Here is a 22571-nt window from a genome sequence, read left to right on the forward strand (position 1 = left end):
GGGGGGAGTCTAAAACTAGAGGGTACAGGTTTGAGCTGTGTAGACAAAGGTTTCAAGGCAATCTGAGGGGCTTCTTCTTCACGCAGAGGATGGTGGGTAATTGGAATGAGCTGCCAGAGGGGGCGATAGAGGCTGGTACAATTACTGTACATGGTGTTAATGACATTTGGACAGGAGAAGACTAGTACAGGGGTTCCCGCCCTTTTCTATGCCACGGACCAATACCATTATGTGAGGGGGCAATGGACCCCAGGTTGGGAATCCCTGGTTTAGAGGGATAGAGAAAAACTGGGGCAAATGGGACCAGTTCTGGAAGATAGCATGGTTGGCATGGATGAGATGGGCTGAAAGCCTGTTTCCAATGTGTATGACACTATGGTGGGGGGAACTATGGTGGAGAGACTGGGTCTCAGAGCACAGAAAGCTGAGGGGAAGGTTTGACTGGAAGTATCGAGGGGTTTTGGCACATCAGCTCCCTTTGGCAGAGGTGATGAGGATAGGGAGGGGAACGGTGACAGGAGGAAAGGAATTTTCTCCACAGTGTGTGGTGTGAACCAAGAATATGTGTGGTGGAGCTGATTTCTGCAATGGCTTCAAAATGAAATGGACAAAAACATGGCGAATAAGTTGGTCATGGGGACACGTCCGGAGGTGGATCCACTGAGACAGGAAGGGATGAATGGCCTCCCTTCCATACTGTAATCACTCAACAACCCAACTTCATTGGCTGTAAGGGTTCACAGGAGGTTCATAAAAATGATTCCAGGATTAAAAGACTTGTCATATGAGGAACATTTGATGTCTCTGGACCTGTACTCAGTAGAATTCAGAAGAATGAGGGGGAATCTCATTGAAACTATTGAATGTTGAAAGGCGTTGATAGAGTGGATGTGGAGAGGATGTTTCCTATGGTGTGGAAGGTCGGGGGATGTAGCCTGAAAATAGAGGGGTGTTCCCTTTAGAATGGAGATAAGGAGGAACGTCAGTAGTCAGAGTGGTGAATCCGGAATTTGCTGCCACAGGGGTTGTGGAAGCCACGTCATTGGGTATATTTTAGGCAGAGGTTGATAGATTCTTGATTAGTCAGGGCATGAAGCGATACTGGGAGAAGACAGAAGATTGGGGCTGAGAAAGAAATGGATCAGCCATGATGAAATTGTGGAGCAGACTTGATGGGCCAAATGGCCTAATTCTGCTCCTATATCTTAAGGTCTTATGGTCTAAGGCAAGGCCTCAAGGACGTGGAGAACGCGGGCTGTGTACCTTCGATGATGTGTTTGCGGGAGAGTCCTCTCTCTGTCTCCGCCCTGCAGAAAAGGGAAGAAATGTAAACAGGTAGGTCGTGGACACAGTCAGGTAGGTTCACATTAACTTGGCATCAGACACTGTGGGCACAATTGGCTGCATCCCAGGTACAGGCTGTCCACCCTTGAGGACATCTACAAGAGGCAATGTCTCAGGAAGGTATGTCCACCATCTGGGCTGTGCCCTCTTCTCGATGCCGCCATCGGGCGGGAGGTACAGGAACCTGAAGACACACACAGCTCCAGGTTCAGCAACTGTTCCCTCCCCACCACCATCAGGTTCCTGAACCAACCTGAAAAATCTGAACACCACCTTGGACTGGATTACTCTCTCTCTCGCTCCCTTGCAACTTATGCTGGTGTGGACAGGTCCACCTTGTTGTGTAAATTACGCATGTATAATTTATGTTAATTTATGCTGGTGGTTGCTTTGCACCGTCCGCTGCTGCAAAAAGCTAAATATCACCGTGCTGACCCTGAATCTCTGTGTTTCTGACAACAATGAATTTAATCCACGCGGTTTGAACGATGTATTTCTGATTTCCGGTCACTCCTTTTTTTGTTGCTGTTTTCATTTGATCTGTGGGGGCCTACAGATAACAAACTACACAGCACTAGATTGCTAGGATTGAGATGAACTGAATATGCCTGGACTCTCCCAACAATGCTTTTGTGGGTCGGTGTTTTATATTCTGTGCTTTTGGCTTGTTTTTTTTTGCCCTTTGCGTGATTTGGCTTTTGTTTCTGTGCGTTGGGGGGAGGGTGGGTTGATGTTTTTCTTTGAATGAGTTCCATGGTGTTTCTATGTTTTGTGGCTGTCTGAGGGAAAGACGAATCTCAGGGTTGTATACTGAATACACACTTTGATAATAAATGTACTTTAAACCTTTGACTAAATCTAAACTAGAATTTGAGTCGAAGGGCCTGAACCTGTGTTGTACTGTTCTATATTCTAAAAATTCTCTGAGTAGTTCTGGGATGATGACGACTCTCTCTCTCTCTCTCCCTCCATTGAGGTAGGAGCCTGCTGTTCTTCCCCTCCTGTTCCACCCCTCCATCAGTTATTCTGTGCAGGCAGAACTAAACCAGACCCTGATCGGGTGCTGAGAGAGTTGTCAGTCTACAGACGGCATCTCAGTGCCAGCTTGACACTGTCCTCCTCCCTACCTTGGGAGTCCAACCAGGCTGTCCTCTACCCCAAAGGCAAGACAGGTCAGTTGAGGTGGTCTTGCCAGGGTATACATGGGCCTGAGGCTGTGGGGGACCTAGGGGAGGGGAAATTAGGCTGGAGGGCTGGGGTTTGGGGAGATCATAAGTCTCAACCTTCCTTGCAATAAATGCTCCGTGATCTCCCCGGTGGTTGCCACCCTGAGTGAGTCTGTGAATCTGAACCTCCTTTCTCCCGAAAACTGCTCAAGATTGATCACATGTTGGGCTGGAGCCAGGTTCCGTAATTTATCCGCAAGGGAAGATTAGCGTGGGTCATTATCCCACCTGTGGGAAGTGGGGGGGGGGGTATCACTGGTGATGCCAGCACTTATCGCCCATCCTGAATGGCCCCCTGAACCGGGGAGAAGTTGGGAAGAAGAGCAGGTACCAGGACTACACAATGTGTTAGCGTCTGCAGAGAGAGAAGAGGCGAGCTTCGGCTGCAGGGGGATGATACTCACTGTCCGCCCCAGTAGAGTTTGGTGGAGATCACAAAACTGGAACGTCTGTGGGGGTGGGTGGGGGACAGACAGAGAAACTTATGTTAACGAGACAAAAAAAACCCCAAATTCCCATTGAATCGATAAAGAAAGACTGAGGAGACTTTGGGTTCGTCACCAAAATTACCAGTCCCATCTCTCAGATTACCATTTCATGATGCAGGAGGCTTTCTAAAGTGTTAGTCACACCACATTTGAAATATTATGAGTAACAATGGACCCTGTATCTAAGACCATGAGATATAGGAGCAGAATTAGGCCATTTGGCCCATTGAGTCTGCTCCTCCATTTCATCATGGCTGATCCATTTTCCCCTCTCAGCCCCAATCTCTTGCCTTCTCCCCATATCTCTTCATGTCCTGACTAACCTAGAATCTATCAACCTGTTCCTTGGCTTCCATTCTCCGCTCTCTGGCTAAAGGAACACCTCCTCATCTCCGTTCCAAAAGGACGCCCCTCTGTACTGAGGCTGTGTCCTCCAGTGTGACAATCCAGCACCATGGGAAACATTTTCTCCACATCCACTCAGTCGAGGCCTTTCAAATTCAAAAGGTTTCAACGAGATCCCCCCTCGCTCTTCTGAAAGGACGGATATGCTAGTTCAGAAGTATGATTTTTAGGAATGGAAGGGTTAACATATGAAGAATGTTTGCTGTCTCTGAGCCTATAATTGATGACATTTAGACGGATAAGGGTGGGGAGGGGGGAGGGGACCTGCTGGATATACAAGGGCCTGGATAGAGTTAAAGTGGAGGGGTTGCTTTCATTGGTGTCTTGAGATCCAAGGGCACGGCCTCAAAATAAAGTGAATTTAAAACTGAGACAAGGAGGGAATTATTCTGCCAGAAGAGGGGTGATTCTGTGGAATTCATTGCCACCAAGGGCTGTGGAGGCCAAGTCACGGAGTGTATTTAAGGCAGAGAATGATAGGTTCTGATTGGTAAAGAGGTTAAGGGTTACAGGGAGAAGGCAGCAGAATGGGGTTGAAGAAAAATCAGCCATGATTGAATGAAAGAGCAGATTCAATAGGCTGAATAGGAAATACCCTGAATTTTGTGGTCATTCAGCCCATCAAATCTATGCCAGCCCTTGTGCAGTCTCAGCAATCCCATTACTTTTCTGTCAACGCTCACTGAACCCACCTCTCACCCACTTCCTAGGGGCAAACTTCCTGAGGTGAAACCCCACATGCCACACCGACACTCACACACATACACACAACGCCCGAGGTCAGGACTGAACCCGGGTCTCTGGGACGCTGAGACCAGTGGCTTTACCCATGTTTACAGCCCCCTGTGCCACCCACGTGTTAGCCAGTAAATACGCCCTGGTGAGCTGAAGAGCCTCTTTTGGTGCCCAGCACACCTTAAGACATAGTTAGGCCATTCAGCCCATCAAGCCCATTCCACCATGAACACATATTCTCCGTGCAAGAGTCTGTGGGATGGGGAACTGGTGACATGAGTGATAGGCAACAGCAGGGATACAAGGAAATAAGGAAGGTGGGTGGGTCTGTTGGGATTCCTCATCTAGGAACCTGTATGGCCTCAACAGGCCAAATGTCCTCCTCCTCGGCCATAATGAGATAGAAGATAAAACATTAAATTCACCCTTACCTCCATCCTTTCTTCTTTATGATGTTTCCCAGTGTGACTTCAGCCCTGGTGTGGGACAAGTGACAAAGAAAGGGTAGGGGAGAGTCAGACAGAGAAGACAGTACATGAACAGGCCCGGATTCAGATCGGCTTATTGTCAGAGATACCAGGGTGCGATGAAAATCCTTGTTTGTCTGCAGCTCACAGAGTAACCAGGGCACTGGACAATAATAAATACGGTGATGAGGGCAAAGCAGCGGCTGGTGCGAAGATGCTGTACTGTGCAGTTGTCTTCGGCCCGTGTTGTAAACATAGTGAGGGTGCCTCAGAGTTTTGCACAGTATTGTATTTGCCAACGTGGAGTGGAGGGAGAGTTTGTATGTCTGACAGGAGCTAAGGATGTTGGGGATGGCGAGGGTGGAGTGCTGTGGGAGGGGTGTGGGACAGGTGGCAGAGGAGGAGTGCCTAGGAAGGGGCCAGGAAGAGTGGCGTGGGTGCAGACACACCCAGCTCTGAGGCATCAGGCAGGGTCATTTGATTCCAAACAGTTGGTTTATTGATCATTACAGAATGTCTCTCTGTAATGATCAATGCCCTCCCCTCTCCCTGCCTTCCCACTCTCAGTCCACAATAGAGACACAGATCAGAAGCAGGTTTATCATCACTCACATGTTAAGAAAGGTGTTTCTTTTTTGTGTCAACAGTACAGTACATTATATAAAATTACTACAGTACTGTGCAAACTGATGAGGCTCATGAATAGAAGGGGGTAACAACACTCACTTGGTCTGTTATTGAAACGTTCCCACAACTGATAAACTTACTTTAAGGACTCTTCATTGAGAGGTGATTTGATAAAGGTATACAAAATTATGAGGGGTATAGAGAGGGCAAATGCAAGCAGGCTTCTTCCACTGCAGTAGAGTGGGACAACAACTAGAAGTCAAGGGTTAAGGATGAAAGGTGAAAAGTTTAAGGGGAACATGAGGGGAAACTTCTTCACTCAGAGGGTGGTGAGAGTGTGGAACGAGCTGCCAGCACAGGTGGTGCACGTGAGCTCGATTTCAACGTTTAAGAGAAGTTTGGATAGGTACATGGATGGTGGGGGTGTGGAGGGCTATGGTCCAGTTGCAGGTCGATAGGAGTAGGCAGTTTAAATGGTTTGGCATGGACTAGATGGGCCAAAGGGCCTGTTTCTGTGCTGTACTTTTCTATAACTCTCTCATTATCTCATCTTCTCATTATTTATTGCTATTTATTTTATTTGCATTTACACAATTTGTTGTCCTCTTGCACTCTGGTTGATCTTTCATTGATCCTGTTACAGTTACTATTCTATAGATTTGCTGAGTGTGCCCAGAGGAAAATGAATCTCAGGATTGTGTATGGTGACCTGTGTGTACTTGGATAATAAAATTTACTTTGAAGAAAGACTAAAGCAGCAACAAGTGAAGATGCAGAACTGAGAGGATCTGTCGTGGGCATCTTGCTGTTCTGTACCAGAGGCAGAAATGCAGACCCTGAGCCAGACCGGGGGCACGGCCCAGAAGATGGCCAAGGAGAGTCAGAGACAGAGGAACTTCATTACGGCCCTGACGCCAGCAGTGTGACGGTCAGTCAGTCAGTCCTGGGCCCAACACATTAATGGAAGGTGGAAGACAAGTGGGTGTTCAGCGCTGACCGATCGCGTTTGACCGGTCTCTCTCTCCTGCTCTCACTGGATGCTGTTGGAGGATGGTGCCAGAATCTTGGGCCTTAGGGAAGGTTTAATCGACATAGTACGTGGACCGGACTCTGTGGTTCACGTTATGATGTGTTTCTGGTTTCTATTCACTCCTTTTTTTTTTATTGCTGTTTTGTGTGATTTTAATCCGGGCGGGCTGACTGCAGCCTGCAATCAAGAAAAGACACAGTGCTAAATTGAACTGAACTAGACTGTTTTAATGACTCTGGTTTAAATTTTTACATTCTGTATTTTTCACTCATTTTTGCCATTTACATGATTTGTTCTTTTTTTGTGTTGGGGGGGGGTCTGATATTTTTCTTTGAATGGGTTCCATGGTATTTCTTTGTTTCGTGGCTGTCTGTGTAGAAGACGAATCTCAGGGTTGTATACTGCATATGTACTTTGATAGTAAATGTACTTTGGATCACGAAGAAGGTACGCCAGTGGCTATACCTCATCAAGAGTTTGAGCAGATTTCTTATGTCACTAGATTCCTGCAGATGTACGGTGGGGAGCACTCTGGCCGCCTGGTACCCATCCACAGGACTGAGAGAGGCCACAGACGGTTGTAGACCCAGCAGCTCCATCACGGCCACAACCCTCCCCACCCTCGAGGGCACCTACACGAGGCAGTGCCTCAAGAAGGCAGCCTCCATCACTAAAGATCCTCACCATCCAGGACATTCCGCCTTTTCACTACAGCCCTCGGGGGAAGGTACAGGAGCCGAATACCCACACTCAACGATTCAGGAACAGCTTCTTCCCCTTCACCATCAGAGTTCTGAAAGGACATTGATCCCATGAACACTACCTCACTGTACTTGTTTGCATAACTTACAGTATATTTTAATAATGTAACTTGGTATGCCTGCACTGTAACACTGCCACAGAATAACACATTTCACAACTTACATCAATAATAAACCTGATTCTGAAGACTCCAAGAATGTGGCAGCCCACTGGGAACAGGATGTGAAAGGGGCAACTGGTTCAGGGTTCTGTCCCCACCTCTTTCACATCTAATGAACATCAACCTAACTAATACCATCTGCCTGCACGTGATCCATATTTTACCATTCACTGTCTGTTCCTCTGTCCCCATTCCACTGTGTTAATAGTCCATTCCCCCATTCCCTGTCTGTCCCCTTGTTCCCTGTCCCTCCCCTCCGTTCCCTGTCCGTCCTCTCGTTCCGTCTGCTCCTTCCGTTCCCCCATTCCCTGTCAGTCCCCTTGTTCCATGTCCATTCCCCCATTTCCCATCTGTCCCTTCCATTCTCTGTCTGTCCCCTTGTTCCCTTTCCCTCCCCTCCATTCCCGGTCTGTTCCTCCATTCCCTGTCTGTTACCCATTCCCCATCCGTCCCCCCATTCCTCCACTGCACATCCATAGAAATTTGTAAGAGTCAAAGTGACATACTTTCAACCTCACACACTGCCTCCCATTCAGAGAACAATTCAAACATATTTTTCCAGTAAAAAAAAGCATTGAAGAAAACAGTGAAGAAAATCCTTGACTAACTGCTCAGTATTGGTTTCCCCAGTTTTATATAGCCCACTCTTTCTGTCTGATTCCTTTTGATAAAATGTGCTAGTTGAAAATTTTCCAATGACGTTGTGTGCCTGAATGATCAATTTGGCACTCCAGTCTGTCAGCACAGAGCACCAGCGTTCAATCCACGGGAGAGATCCCATTTCTTGTTACTTCCATTTCCCCATTCCACTCCCACTCTGACCTGCTTCACTGTTACAGTGAGGAACAGCATCTCACCTCCTGACTGCACACACCGCAGCCTCCCAGACTCAACATGGAATTCTCCAACTCTGGGTAACTCACTCCTTCATATCACCATCTGACTGTTCTGATGAAGGGCTTTGAGCTGGAATGTTGATAATTCTTTCCTCCCCCACAGGAGCTGCTTGACCTGCTGAATTCTTCCATCAGATTCAAAGATTTAAAGTACATTTATTATCAATGTATGTTCGCAGTATACAGCCCTGAGATTTGTCTTCCAACAGACAGCCATGAAACAAAGAAACACCATGGAACCTGTTCAAAGAGAAACATCAAATCCACCCCCACTGTGCAAAAAAAATCACACAAATGAGTGAAAAACACAGAATATAAAACACAAAATCAGAAAAGTCCAGACATATTCAGTTCAGCTCAGTGTTTGTTTTCTGCAGACTGCCCCAATTCAAAATCACCCAAAATAGTAACAGAAAAAAATAGCGATCACATCAAAATGTGAACTCCGGAATCAATCCACAAACCACATGGAATAAACTTTGCCCAAGACCCAGGACTCCAGTACCACCGTCCGACAGCATCGGAAAATCTTCCAATATCTCTGTTGCTCCAGGTTCCAACCGTTGGTCACACTGGTTGCCTCAATGTGCAGGAAACGTAAGAAGCTGCGGGGAGGCGTGGACTCACCCAATACATCACGGGAACATCCCTCCCCACCATCGGTCGTATTTACAGAAGTCACTGACTCAAGAAGGCAACATCCATCATCAAAGATCCCGCCGTCCGGGCCACGCCGTCTCCTTGCGGCTACCATCGGGCAGGAGGTACAGAACCCCGAATTCCCACTCCACCAGGTTCAGGAACAGCTACTTCCCTTCATCGATGTTAGAACCAACCGGGAAAACCCTAATCACTCCCTCTGTATGGCAACACTATGATTGCTTTACACTACAGCGGAGCTTGTTCTGTCCTGTAGAAGGGTCTCAGCCCGAAACATCGACTGTTTACCCTTTTCCATAGATGCTGCCCGGCCTGCTGAGTTCCTCCAGCATTTTGTGTGTGTTCAACCGATTCAATTCAATTCCAGTTTAACTGTCTTTCGACCATAATTGAATACCCAAACAAGACAGCGTTACCTACAATCAGACAGCACAAAGCATACATACCACAAACAAGATAGCAAACACAAAGAGACCACTAAGATACAGCCATGCAAAAAAATAGAGCCATGAGTGCTGCCCAAATCTGCAGTCGACCACAATACAGCTTGTCTTCTGTTGAGCAAGCACTAGGGGGCAGCACCAACTCCAGTCTTGACGCCACGCCACACCGCCCCCCCGGTGGCGCGCACCGGCTTTGACGCCCCTGTCCTGTTGGTTGTAAACAAGTGACACTGGGGCCAGAGGCAGCAGCTTCCCCCGCTGTCCGTCCCTGCTGTAACGCCAATAAACCAGTGAATCAAACTTCCACACTAACAACGTCCAAAAGGGTCTTGCGGTCACAAGAAAAGTGACCGAGATAATCACTCACTATGACTGCTTTGATGCAGACAGCAGCACAATACGCAGTTTCTTCGCTTTCTCCACCAACGAGACACTCGCTGATGGGGTAGACCTACAGTACTTAAAGTTCTTAATGTCTATTAGGATCTTGTGCTTTTTAAAGATATGTTTAAAAAGGACAATAACCTCTTTTGTTGACCCGTAGAAGCTACTGCGACTGAACACACACACACTGCCATCTTACTGGAATCCCACATTCTTTGCAATACAATTAGTTTCTTTCTTGAATTTTATGTTTAATTTATGTTTTTCTTGTGAATGCTGTTTATATGATGCTATGTGTCTGTGATGCTGCGGCAAGGAGGTTTTTTATTACACCTGTGCATACGTGTACTCGTGCAGGTGACAATAAGCTTAACTTTACAGTCTCTCGTGTCTCCTCTGCCATCATTTTGTCCTGGCTTCTCCAACCTTCTCTCAATACAGGAGCCTCTCAGGGCTGTGTACTGAATCCCCTCCTTTACTCCCTGTATACCCATGACTGTGTCACCCCCCACAGCTCCAATCTGCTGATTAAATTTGCTGACGACATTACATTGATTGGTCTTCTCTCAAACAATAACGAGGTGACCTACAGGGAAGAAGTCATCTCTGACACAGTGGTGTCAAGAAAACAACCTCTCCCTCAATGTCACAAGAACAAAGGAGCTGGTTGTGGATTACAGGAGAAGTGGAGACAGTCTAACCCCTATTGACAGCAATGGATCTGGGGTTGAGAGGGTGAACAGCTTCAAGTTCCTCGGCATCCACATCACCGGGGACCTCACATGTTCTGTACGCACCAGCTTTGTGGTGAAAAAGGCACAACCGCGCCCCTTTCACCTCAGACGGTTGAGGAAATTTGGTATGGGCCCCCAAATCCTAAGAATTTTCTACAGGGGCACAATTGAGAGCATCCTGACTGGCTGCATCACTGCCTGGAATGGGAACTGTACCTCCCTTAATCGCAGGACTCTGCAGAGAGTGGTGCGGACAGCCCAGCACATCTGTAGTTGTGAACTTCCCATGATTCAGGACATTTACAAGGACAGGTGTGTAAAAAGGGCCCATAGGACTATTGGGGACCCAAGCCTTCCCAACCACAATCTATTCCAGCTGTTCCATTCCGGGAAAAGGTACTGCAGCATAAAAGCCAGGAACAACAGGCTCCGGGACAGCTTCTTCCACCAGGCCATCAGACTGATTAACTCACGCTGATCTGAGTGTATTTCTATGTTACATTGACTGTTCTATTTATTATAAATTATTGTAAGTTACTATGACTGCACACTTAGATGGGGATGTGACAAAGATTTTTACTCCTCATGGAAGGATGTAAGAAATAAAGTCAATTCAGTTCAATTCTTCATTAGTATGGCCTAACCCTGTATCAGACCTCATCATCCTCTGCCCCTTGACCTGACCCCTCCTCCCAATGCAGCCATTCTGTTGAATCCATAATCCCTCCCTCTATTTCTGTATTCCTCAGAGTTCAGAGCAACGATGGGCGACTTTATAGAAACATCTCTGACCCTGAGGGAATGTGACAGGGTGATGTGGAGAAGTCTCCACCAGCAGGAGAGTCTCAAACAAGGGCACAGAGTTAGATGCTGGAGGGGGGGACGATAGGGAGACAGACATTTAATACCAAGGTGTGTTAGGATCACCTTCTTACAGAGAGGGGTGAACCCCCGGAATACTCTAGATGCTTTTTGAGAGTATGTGCCCAAATTGGTGAAAATCTTCTAAAAATTCTCTCACTTGACATGGCAACATTGAGCAGAGATTATTATTGAATTAGTAACAGTAACTTTGGACTCTAAAGTAAAAGGAAGAGGTCTGTTGTATGCTTGTGTGTATTCATTGTTTAACTAAACAGAAACAGATTGAAATTAAAGAAGCGCTTCAGAAACCATCATCAAAAATTAATACTAATAGTTTAAAAAGACAATTTCTAAATAGTATTGTGGAGGCATGGTTAGCACAACGCCTAATCATACCTGTGACCCAGCTTCAATTCCCGCTGCTGCCTCTGTGGAGCCTGTATGTTCTCCCTGTGACCGTGTGGGTTTCCTCCGGGTGCTCCGGCTTCCTCCCACAGTCCAAAGAGGTACCGGTTGGTAGGTTAATTGGTCATTGTAAATTGTCCTGTGATTAGGCTAGGGTTAGATTGGGGATTGTTGGGTGGCGTGGCTCAAAGGGCCGTTAGGGCCTGTTTCCACACTGTCCCACTTTCAAATCTCTTACTATCTCTTCTTTCAGTTAGTCCTGACGAAGGGTCCCGGCCCAAAACGTCGACTGTACTTCTTCCTAGAGATGCTGCCTGGCCTGCTGTGTTCACCAGCAACTTTTGTGTGTGTTGCAAATAATTTAGTTCATTTCTAAATAGTATTGTTATTGTCACTATTTACTATCCAAAAGATTAAAAATAGAGGTTTTCAAAACATGTCTTCCAACCTCACGTGTTCTCGTAACCGTGTAGCTGGCACCGAATCAGTGTGAGACATCACACTGCTCTCAGGTGTGAAAGATCATTTGCTGCTTCATTTGGCAGTAAAGGTAATCGTTATGGATCTTTTTATTATGGGTGGGGGTTTAAAGAATTGAGGGTGGAACTGCATGCTGTGTGCCAACATAATTTTTGCGCTTGTATGCCATAGATTTGCCACCCCTGTGGGTTGTGGAGGCCAGATCACTGGGGGAGGATGTGAATTAAAGAGGAGATGGATAGATTTTTGAAAGCTCAGGGAATTGAGGGTGATGGAGAACTGGCAGAGAAGCGATGAACCCTGGGGCTGATCAGCCATGGAATGGCAGGGCAGGCTCAAAGGGCTGAATGGTCTCCTCCTCCTCCTGTTTTCATGTGTTCTTACAAATTTAAGACTACCTTCTTCCTCAACTCCTCAGTTGTGACAAATGCTGGAGGCCTAGTAGTGAGGCTCAACTCCCAGCCTCTCTTCCCTGCTCATCTTGTTATTTATTATAAACCATTTGGCCCTGATTCTCAACTCAGTTTCTCCCTCCACAAACGCTGCTTGAACTGGTGAGAATTGGTAGTGTTTTCCGTTTCTATATCAGGTGTGAGGGGTGATTCCCAGGAGAGGATGGTATGGGATCAGGGGCCTAGAGTTATAGGCCTCTGGGTCTTACCATCTGGAGCTGGGGGCCTTAATCACTGTGACAGAGATCGCTCACTAAACACACTCCTTACACACACACACACACACACACACATTGCTGGGCCATTGTGCTCAGTGTACACACTTCAATGTCTTCCCACCCAGTAAATTGTCATAATGGGTTGAGAGTGAGCTGGTGCACTCGGGTTGGCTTTGCGGTGCCTTTCCCGCCATACACGGCAGGATATTCCATTTCTTTAGTAATAGGGCTGTGTAAATGTGTAGATGTTGTTTGTATACTGCATTTAAGGTAGATACTTCTGTTTATTTTGTAATATGATTGTAACTCCATTGTAAGGTGCACCATATTCTAACTCTTAAGTTAACATCGTGGGTAATTGAAGACAGTATGTCCTGGTGCCTAATAAATGGGTCTCATTGCTCCCAGTGGTAGGGAGAGATTGGGACTGCCAGCAGTTCACACTGGATAAAATAGTACGATGCTATTATTGAGTTTTCCGTTAGATATCTTTTCGTAAATATCGGCAGTTTTATTTTCACTAATTTTTGAAAGTTTGATTGTTGATGCCCTTGCACGAAAGTGCTAAGCAACTCCAGCCATTTTTCCTTTGGTCATAACCCACGTCTAACAATCACAAATGACATGCGAGGTGTTGTCAGACTGAATCCCACCCCCATGCCTCCCAGGAAGACGCTGGGACAGGAATATAGCTTACTTGCCCAACGCGTAGACCTCCGAGGTATCGAACAGGTTGATGCCACTCTCGTAGGCTATGGTCAGGATGTCCTCAGCAACCTGCGGGATGAGGTTTGCGCAGAGACTGAGTGAACGATGCACAGTGAGATCCCAGAGCTTGTTGGGCTGGGAAATTTGGGAGATTGCCACCCCATTCTGCTTTGAGTATCTGCTGTGCGATCTCCTTCATTTTCCCTTGGGTGCTGGTCAAACATCCACTTCATCAGCACTGGAAGTTTCAGTCTACATTTCTGGTGGTGGACTGAAACCCAATTCTACAGGGAAGGAGACCATTCAGCCCACTGGGTCCATGCTAGCCCCTAGATCAATTTGCTTCCTCCCCAGTTTATGCTCCCTTGCCTGCCCATTAAATCCCCCTGCTACTTAATCGTACGGGTTAATTAAAAGCAGCTAATTACATTACCAGTATACCTCTGGCTTAGAGTTGGCCCCATTGGATAACCATGGTGGCCTATTTGGTAAGATGGGGGTGTGAAGAAAAATCAGGCACCAACACCCCCAGTAATCAAGTAAATATCCACCATGAGGCCTAGTAGTGAGGCTCAACTCCCAGCTCTCCTCATGATTTATTATACACCATTTGCCCCTTCAAGACTATCCTACAGCATCCCCATGATTCCTGTAACCTATTCCTTCTCAATTCCACCCCCTCCCGATTCCTCACCCACACATTCAGGGACAACTTACAGTGACCCATTAACCCAGCGGCCCCGCATGTGAGGAGCATTTGATGGCTCAGGGCCTCTACTCACTGGAATTCAGAACACTTATGGGGGATCTCATTGAAACCTGTCGAATATTGAAAGGTCTCAATAGAGTGGATGTGGAGAGGATGTTTCCTGTGTTGGGGGAGCCTAACTAGAGGACACAGCCTTAGAATAGAGGGATGTCCATTTCGAATGGAGTTCAGGAGAGATTTCTTTAGCCAGAGAGTGGTGAATCTGTGGAATTCGATGTCACAGGCAGCTGTCGAAGCCACGTCATTGGGTGTATTTAAGGCAAAGGTTGATAGATTCTTGTTTAGTCAGGGCATGAAGGGATACGGGGAGAAGGTGGAAGACTGGGGCTGAGAGGGAAATTGGATCAGCCATGATGAAATGGTGGAGCAGACTCGATGGGCCAAATGGCCTAATTCTGCTCCTAGATCTTATGGTCTTGTGTCATTGGAGTGTGGGAGGAAATTGGAGCACCCGAGACCAGGTAACTGGGAGATATACTCAGAGCAACAATTGTGCAAGGGTTAACAAAACCAACAAGAGATTATTTCTCAATAAAACTTAGCTGGTGTGGTGTGGGGATATGTGAGCTCCTATCCTATGAGTATAAAGGAAAATACGAGGTTCCACAGTTGTTGGAAATCTTGAGCAACACACACAAAATGCTGGAGAAGCTCGTCAGGTCAGGCAGCATCCACAGACAGGAATGAAAAGTCAGCATTTCGGGCCAAGATCCTTCCTCAAGACTGGAAAGGAAGGGAATGACTTTCCAGTCCTGACAGAGGGTCTCTGCCCGAAACGTCGACTCCTTATTCCACTCGATGCTGCCTGACCTGCCAAGTTCCTCCAGCGTGCAGTGCGTAGAGTAGAAGATGTTCCTTGTCAGCTGAAGCTCAGAGTGTGGAAGCACTTGTGGCAAAGCCAGACAGGAGATGGGGGAGGGTGGTGTCACGTGGGATGAGGTCAGAGCAGTGGCTGGGACCGGGAGTGCTACGTCCAGAAGGGGAATATCTGCCTTTCCTTATTCCTATTCCCCTAGGAGCGCAAGGGAGGCCTTTTCCCACTCACCTCTTCCGAAACCTGGGAGCCAATGGTCACCCAGCTTCCTGTGAACAGAAAAAGAACAGCCAGTGAGGACCTGCCACTCACTGGCACCGAGCCAAGGCCAGAGATTTCCACTCCCCCCAGACGCCACCCGACTCCTCCCAACGTCACCCCTCTCCCCCCAAAGCCGCTCCACTCCCCCTAACGCCGGCCCACTCCTCCCAACGACACCCCTCTCCCCCCAATGACACCCAACTCCTCCCAGCACCACCCCACTCCCCCAACGCCGCCCCACTCCTCCCAACGACACCCCTCTCCCTCTAACACCGCTCCCCTCGCCAAACGCCGCCTGACTCCTCCCAACGACACCCGACTTCTCCCAACGACACCCAACTCCTCCCAATGCCGGCCCACTCCTCCCAACGCCGCCCCACTCCTCCCAACGCCGCCCCACTCCTCCCAACGACACCCCACTCCTCCCAATGCCGGCCCACTCCTCCCAACGCCACCCCTCTCCCCCCAACGACACCCGACTCCTCCCAACGACACCCGACTCCTCCCGACACCCCACTTCTCCCAACGACACCCCTCTCCCCCCAACGCCAGCCCAGTTCCTTCCCCTCCCATCTTCTCTGTTAGCCCCTCACTCCCACCTTCAGTGACCTACTCCCCATGCTCTCCTGATGGAAGTTGACAGGGTGGTGAGGACAGGTCTTTAGTGTGGCGGTTAGCACAACACTTTACAGCACAGGTGACTCGGGTTCAATTCCCGCCACTGCCTGTAAGGAGTCTGTACGTTCTCCCTGGAACCGCGTGGGTTTCGTCCGGGTGCTCTGGTTTCCTCTCACAGTCCAAAGAGACACCAGTTGGTAGGTTAATTGGTCATTGCTAATTTTCCTGAAGTTAGGCTCGGATTAAATCTGGGGATTGCTGGGAAGCGTGGCTCGAATGCCCAGAAGGGCCTATTCTGCGCGAGATCTCAGTAAAAGACCCTCACCAATCAGGGCATCGAGCACAGGTGTCCCCCACTTTTCAAACATCTGCTTTACGAAACCTCGCTGTTATGAAAGACCTACGTTAGTTACCTGTTTTTGCTAACAGAAGGTGTTTTCACTGTTACGAAAAAGGCAGCCAAGCTCCTCCCCCGGAAATGCATTCTAGCCGCATTGCTTAAACACGTGTCTGTGAGCAGCCATTAGCAAGATGAGTTCTAAGGTATCGGAAAAGCCTAAAAGAGCTCGTAAGGGTGTTACACTTAGCGTAAAACTACACATAATGAAGCATTTCGATGGTGGTGAACAAAGTAAGGACAAAGTGAGTTTGGCTTGTGGAAGTTGACGAAGATGATGTTGAAGAGGTTTTGGCATCCCATGACCAAGAACTGATAGGTGAAGAGCTGATGCAATTGGAAGAGGAAAGGATAACAATCGAAACCGAATGCAATAGCAAACGGACCGAAAGTGAAGTCGTCCAGTAACTGAATATGAAGCAACTGCATGAGATTTTCACTGCAATGACTGCAGAAAAGTACGACTTTAATTTTGAAAGGGTACGTAGGTTTAGGGCATATTTGCAGGATGGTTTGAGTGCTTACAAAGAACTGTATGATAGAAAAATGTGCGAGGCTCAGCAGTCAAGCATACTGTCGTTTTTCAAGCCTTCCACATCAGCCACAGCAGATGACGAACCTCGACCTTTGACATCAAGGCAGGCAGATAGAGAAGATGACAACCTGCCTGCCCTAATGGAAACAGATGACGATGAGATGACACCCCAGTGTCCCACCACCCCAACCCCCGGGCCGCGGGCCAACACATTGCCACGGAGAATGCAGTGGTAGCTGGGACGCACCCAACATATCTTTAAGAAAAAAGCCAAAATAAATAAGCTAGTTAATTAGGTGCCACCTGGCACGTAAATGTCGGCCCAGATCAGAGGTGATTGCCGATTGTGTCGCCTCTGATCTGGGCCGACGTTTACGTGCCGGGCGGCACCTAATTAATTAGCTTGTTTATTTCGGCTTTTTTCTTAAAGATGTGCTGGGTGCCTCCCGGCTACCGCTTCACCCTTGCATGCTTTGCAGATCGGTATCAGTCGGCTGCCCGGAATTACGGACCACTGCACCACCCCACTCTCCGACGACTCAGCCTAACACACCATCATCAGTGTGCTCGGTGTCTTCCCAATTCCAGTAAGTGATACTACACTGTACATACATTAATTCTACTTCATATAGGCTGTGTATTTTTATGTGTTATATGCTATGATTTGACAGCTTCATAGCTTAAAGGTTACTGGAGAGAGTGTTTCTGTCAAGAGCGCTTGCGTGAGATTTTCGCTACGGAGAACAGTGCGGCAATGATTGTAGAAAAGTATTTCTACTTTATATAGGCTGTGTATTTATCATATCATTCCTGCTTTTACTATATGTTACTGTTATTTTAAGCTTTATGTGTTATTTGGCATGATTTGGTAGGTTATTTTTTGGGTCTGCGAACGCTCACAAATTTTTCCCGTATAAATAAATGGTAATTGCTTCTTCACCTTACGACATTCCGGCTTACGAACTGTTTCACAGGAACGCTCAACCTTCGGATGGCGGGGGAAACCTGCACAGGGGCCGCGAGGTTACGTTGTTGGAGAGGCCACACTCGGAGTGTCGTGTTCGGTTTTGATCACCCAGCTGTAGGAAAGGTTCCATTAAGGGTGCAGAAAAATGCAAAGGAGTTGCCAGGATTTGAGGGACTATAGGGAGGGATTGGGAGGACAAGGACTTGTCCTTGGGGCATAGAAGAGTGAGGGTGGCCTTACAGAGGGGTAAGGAATCATGAGGTACATAGACCGGGTGATTACGCACATTTTCTTTCCTCAGGATGTGTTGCACTGCTTGACCATCGTCACAGGTACTGAGACGGACTTGTCTTGCATGCTGTTCATGCAGATCAGAGCATGAGACAGTGTTTCACGGGCGAACAAGGTAAAACAATAACCATGCAGAATAAGTGTAAAAACTGCTGAAAGGGTCAGTGCAGATGAAGTGCAAGATGATAATGTGGTCATAGGTATAGGAGGAACCTGAGGGGCAATGTCATCTCTCAGAGGGTGGTGGGTATGTGGAATGAGCTGCCTGAGGAAGTGGTCAAGACAGACACTACGGACATTTGGACAGGCTGATCAACACCTCCACGCTCCCAACCACCACTACTTCATCACTTCCTGTCGGCCCCTTTGTGTACAGCCCAGCATCAGTTCACGGACATCCTGTCTAAGTATAAAAACTACCTTATGTATTCAAATTTATTGTGTTCCTTACTACTGCACAAGATTGAAGTAAACTGCAGAGAGTTGTAAACTCAGTCAGCTCCATCATGGGCACTGGCCACCATAGTGTCCAGGACATCTTCAAGGAGCGATGCCTCAAAAAGGTGGCATCCATTATTAATGACCCCCATCACCCAGGTTCTCACTGCTACCGTCAGGGAGGAGGTACAGGAGCCTGAAGACACACACTCAGTGATTCAGGAACAGCTTTCTCCCTCCTGCTGTCAGGTTTCTGACTGGACACTGAACCCATGAACACTACCTCACTACTTCTTTTATTTCTATTTTTGCACTGCTTATTTAATTTAACTACTTAATATATCTAAATACTCACTGTAGTTCTCTATTATTATGCACTGCATTGTGCTGCAGCCACAAAGACAAGAAATTTCATGAGATATGCCGGTGATATTAAACCGGATTCTGATTCTGAAGTTTTGTGTAATTTTTGTGCTGAATTGGTTCCAAGGTAACAATGATTTTGTTCTGATAGATAGTCACAGAAACGTACAGCCCTTTGGCCCATCTAGTCTGTGCTGAACCATTTAAACTGCCTACTGCCTTCAACCTGCACCACACCATAGTTCTCCATCCCCCTACCATCCATGTACCTATCCAAACTTTTCATAAACATTGAAATTGAGCTCACATGCACCACTTGTGTTGGCAGCTCGTTCCACACTCTCACCACCGTCTGAGTGAAGGAGTTTCCCCTCATGCTCCCCTTAAACCTTTCACCTTTCACCCTTAACCCATGACCTCTGGGTGTAGTCCCAGCCAACCTCAGTGGAAAAAGCCAGCGTGCATTTACCCTGTCTATACCCTCATAATTCTGTACTGAACCCAGATGATGCTACACTAACCACTATGCTGCCCAAGACATATGCACACCCCCAGACACACCTTATTCTGTAGAAGGATGATCATGTACTCACCAATACCCAGACAAGTCACTCTGAGGATTTTGCTGGGGGCAGCCTGTAAGTGTGTCCCCGCTTCCTGCACCAACATAGCATGCCCACGACTTACTAACCCTAATCCGTACGTCTTTGGAACGTGGGAGGAAATCAGAGTACCCAGAGGAAATCCGCACAGTCACAGGGAGAACGTACAAGCTCCTGACTGACATCAGCAGGAATTGAACCCGGATCGCTGGTAATGTGAAGCGTTGTGCTAACCACTCTGCTGCCCGAGACACACGAATGCACAGTCAGACTCAGTTCCATGTAAGGATAGTCATGTACTCACCAATACCCAGACAAGACACTCGAAGACCTGATTTCCCCAGATTCCTGTAAAAAGAAAGACATTGAATATTTAAAACTGTTGCCAGGATCAACGGGACACTCAGCTGTAATATAGGATGAGGGAGGTGAGGATGAAGGAGGTAAAGTTGAGGTTGGGGGATGAGGTGAGATTGAGGTTGAGGAAAGTGAGAGAGGTTGAGGAGAGGAGGTGAGGTTATGGAAGGTAAGGATGAGGTGAGAGAAGTTGAGGCTGAGGGAGGGAGGCACGGTTGAGGTTGGGGATGAGGTGAGGTGAGGTTGAGGTGAGAGTGGTTCGGTTGAGGGAGCTGGAGGGGGATGTTTTTGAAGGGAGGAAGGTGTTGAGGAGGAGCAGGAGGGAAGGGAAGGGAAGGGAAGGGACGGGAAAGGGCAATCCCAAACTGGGAGCCCCCACCTCACCTGTAGACCATGCCGGTCCCCTGGGACACGGTGTCGGCCAGCGAGATGCAGCATTCGCGGAGGAAGGTCTGCAGCTTCTGCCGCTCCCAGGCTGCCCTGGCTTCCTCGGTAACCGGGTAGTCATCGCTGAGCCCGGGCTCTCGGCCCTTCGGCAGCCGGACTGGCGGTCCCATCGACTTGGACTTCTTGTTGGTGTTGAGGCCGTAGAGTTCCTCCACTGAGAACTTGCCTCCCCTCCCGGTCCCACCGCCTCCCCCTCCCGAGTCCCGGCCCGATCGGGAGCCCACCATCGTGCCCCACCCCTCCAGGCTCGCACTCACTCACACTCACTACCCCTACACACTCACTTTCCTTGCACGCTCACCGGCCGTACAAGCTAAATGCCTTGCACGCTCACACCGTGCACACTTCACACGCCGTCGCGCCAGTGCTTGCACGACCGCACGCGCGGGCGTTCACCCGTCCCTCAGTACTCACTCGCGGGTTGACAAGCGGGCACACTCACACTCGCGGGCTAGCAAGCGCACCCGCGTCACTGTTCACACTTCCTCACTGCCGCACTCGGAAGCTTGCACACTCAAATCCCCACGATCACGACTGCGTGCCTGACTCTCCGTGACCAAGTTACACACCCTCAGTCTCTCACGCTACCGAGTTTCCACACCTGCACGGCTGCCCGCGGGGAAGGAGCCCTGACCCTGACCCAGCCACAGATGGATAGACGGAGGACCTGAAGCATCGGCTCTCCGGGGACACTAACAGCTCTCGTGTTGCCGTGTCCGTGATATATGAACCTTCCGGAACGACCCACACTAACTTGTAACGTTAGAGCCTCAGGGCACACGGGCGGCAGCTCCCTTCCTTGTATCTGTGCGCGCGCCTTCCCCTCCCAATAATGTTTTGTAGGTGTTCAAAGATCGGATGTGCCCAGCCAAAGACCTTCTCAGTGACAGGCTTTTGTGACCTTCTAAACTGGATATTCTTGGTTCTAATTGTGTATCCTTCCTATAAAAATCCGCAGAACGTACGTTAAATTATGTTTTTCTTGTGAATGCTGCTCAGCTGACGCTATATATCGGGTGATGCTGTTCCAAGTAAGTCTCTCTTTGCACCTGTGCAGACATGGACTTCTGCACAGGTGCAAAGAGTCAAACGCGACTTTGACTTTGGGAGTATGTAAGGGAGCTTCACTCTGTGTCTGACCCTGGGAATGTGTGATGGGACAGTGTAGAGGGAGCTTCACTCTGTGTCTGACCCTGGGAGTGTGTGATGGGACAGTGTAGAGGGAGCTTCACTCTGTGTCTGACCCTGGGAATGTGTGATGGGACAGTGTAGAGGGAGCTTCACTCTGTGTCTGACCCTGGGAGTGTGTGATGGGACAGTGTAGAGGGAGCTTCACTCTGTGTCTGACCCTTTTTTTTTTTTTTTTACAAAATTCTTTATTACAAATGTCGGTGCCATACAATATTTACAAACCCAGTGAATAACACATTTACTACACTACAAACAGACAATACATGTTAAACCAATATATTGCCATCCTCGTCAATGATGGCATTTACACCCCGCGGAGCCCAACGGTCCCGGAACATCTCGACGGTCGCCGTGGACTGTGCGTATTCCTTTTCAATGTTCACCCGGGCTCGAACATACCCCCTAAACATAGCCAGGCAGTCCGCCCGGGGAGAACCTCCTGCCACCCTTTTCCAGGAGCCACGGATGGCAATTTTCGCCAGCCCCAGGAGCAAGTTGACAAGGACATCCTCATCCCTCTGTGCCCCCCTCCTTACTGGATGACCATATATGAATAGGGTGGGACTGAAATGCAACCAGAAGGCGAGAAGCAGCCCACGCAAATACGCGAAAAGGGGCTGCAGCCTCACACACTCCACGTACATATGGTACACGGTCTCCTCCAGCCCGCAGAAGTGACACGCGGCTGGGAGATCCGTGTACAAACTAAAGAACTTATTGCAGGGCACCGCTTTATGCAGCACCCTCCAGCCGAGATCCCCAAGGTGCATGGGAAGGACTCCCTTGTAGAGGGACTTCCACTGGGGACCCCCCTCACCTCCAGGTGGAAAGACCGACCGCCATGGCGTGTCGGGACGGTGGACAAATGCTAGGAAGTGGAGGGTGTGGAGCAGCAGCCCATAAAGGTACCTCCTGCCTGCATCCCTAAATGGGATTGTGGGTGTTGATGAAAGACGGCTCAAGTTGTGTGGATTCGTCTCTCGGGTAAGGCTGCGGGGCCTGGGCCCGACGAGCAGCTCAGCCCGAGTCGTTC

The 22571-nt window shown here is 48.4% G+C and overlaps 1 protein-coding gene across 1 annotated transcript in view; it reads right to left on the bottom strand.

Moving 5' to 3' along the window:
• Positions 1 to 20461, bottom strand: part of LOC140197279 (voltage-gated potassium channel subunit beta-1-like) — a 47896-nt gene extending 27435 nt beyond the window's left edge. Inside the window, exons 1-7 of the mRNA XM_072257203.1 lie at positions 20285 to 20461; positions 19848 to 19891; positions 15303 to 15340; positions 13478 to 13557; positions 4630 to 4674; positions 2975 to 3019; positions 1264 to 1307 (exon numbers count right to left, since the gene is read on the bottom strand). Of these exons, the coding sequence (XP_072113304.1) occupies positions 1264 to 1307; positions 2975 to 3019; positions 4630 to 4674; positions 13478 to 13557; positions 15303 to 15340; positions 19848 to 19891; positions 20285 to 20457 (469 nt within the window). The 5' untranslated portion in view covers positions 20458 to 20461. The remainder of the gene's footprint in view (positions 1 to 1263; positions 1308 to 2974; positions 3020 to 4629; positions 4675 to 13477; positions 13558 to 15302; positions 15341 to 19847; positions 19892 to 20284) is intronic.
• Positions 20462 to 22571: the final 2110 nt, after the last annotated feature.

The sequence above is a fragment of the Mobula birostris genome, chromosome 5 (assembly GCF_030028105.1).
Source record: "Mobula birostris isolate sMobBir1 chromosome 5, sMobBir1.hap1, whole genome shotgun sequence".
Classification (NCBI taxonomy): Eukaryota; Metazoa; Chordata; class Chondrichthyes; order Myliobatiformes; family Myliobatidae; genus Mobula; species Mobula birostris.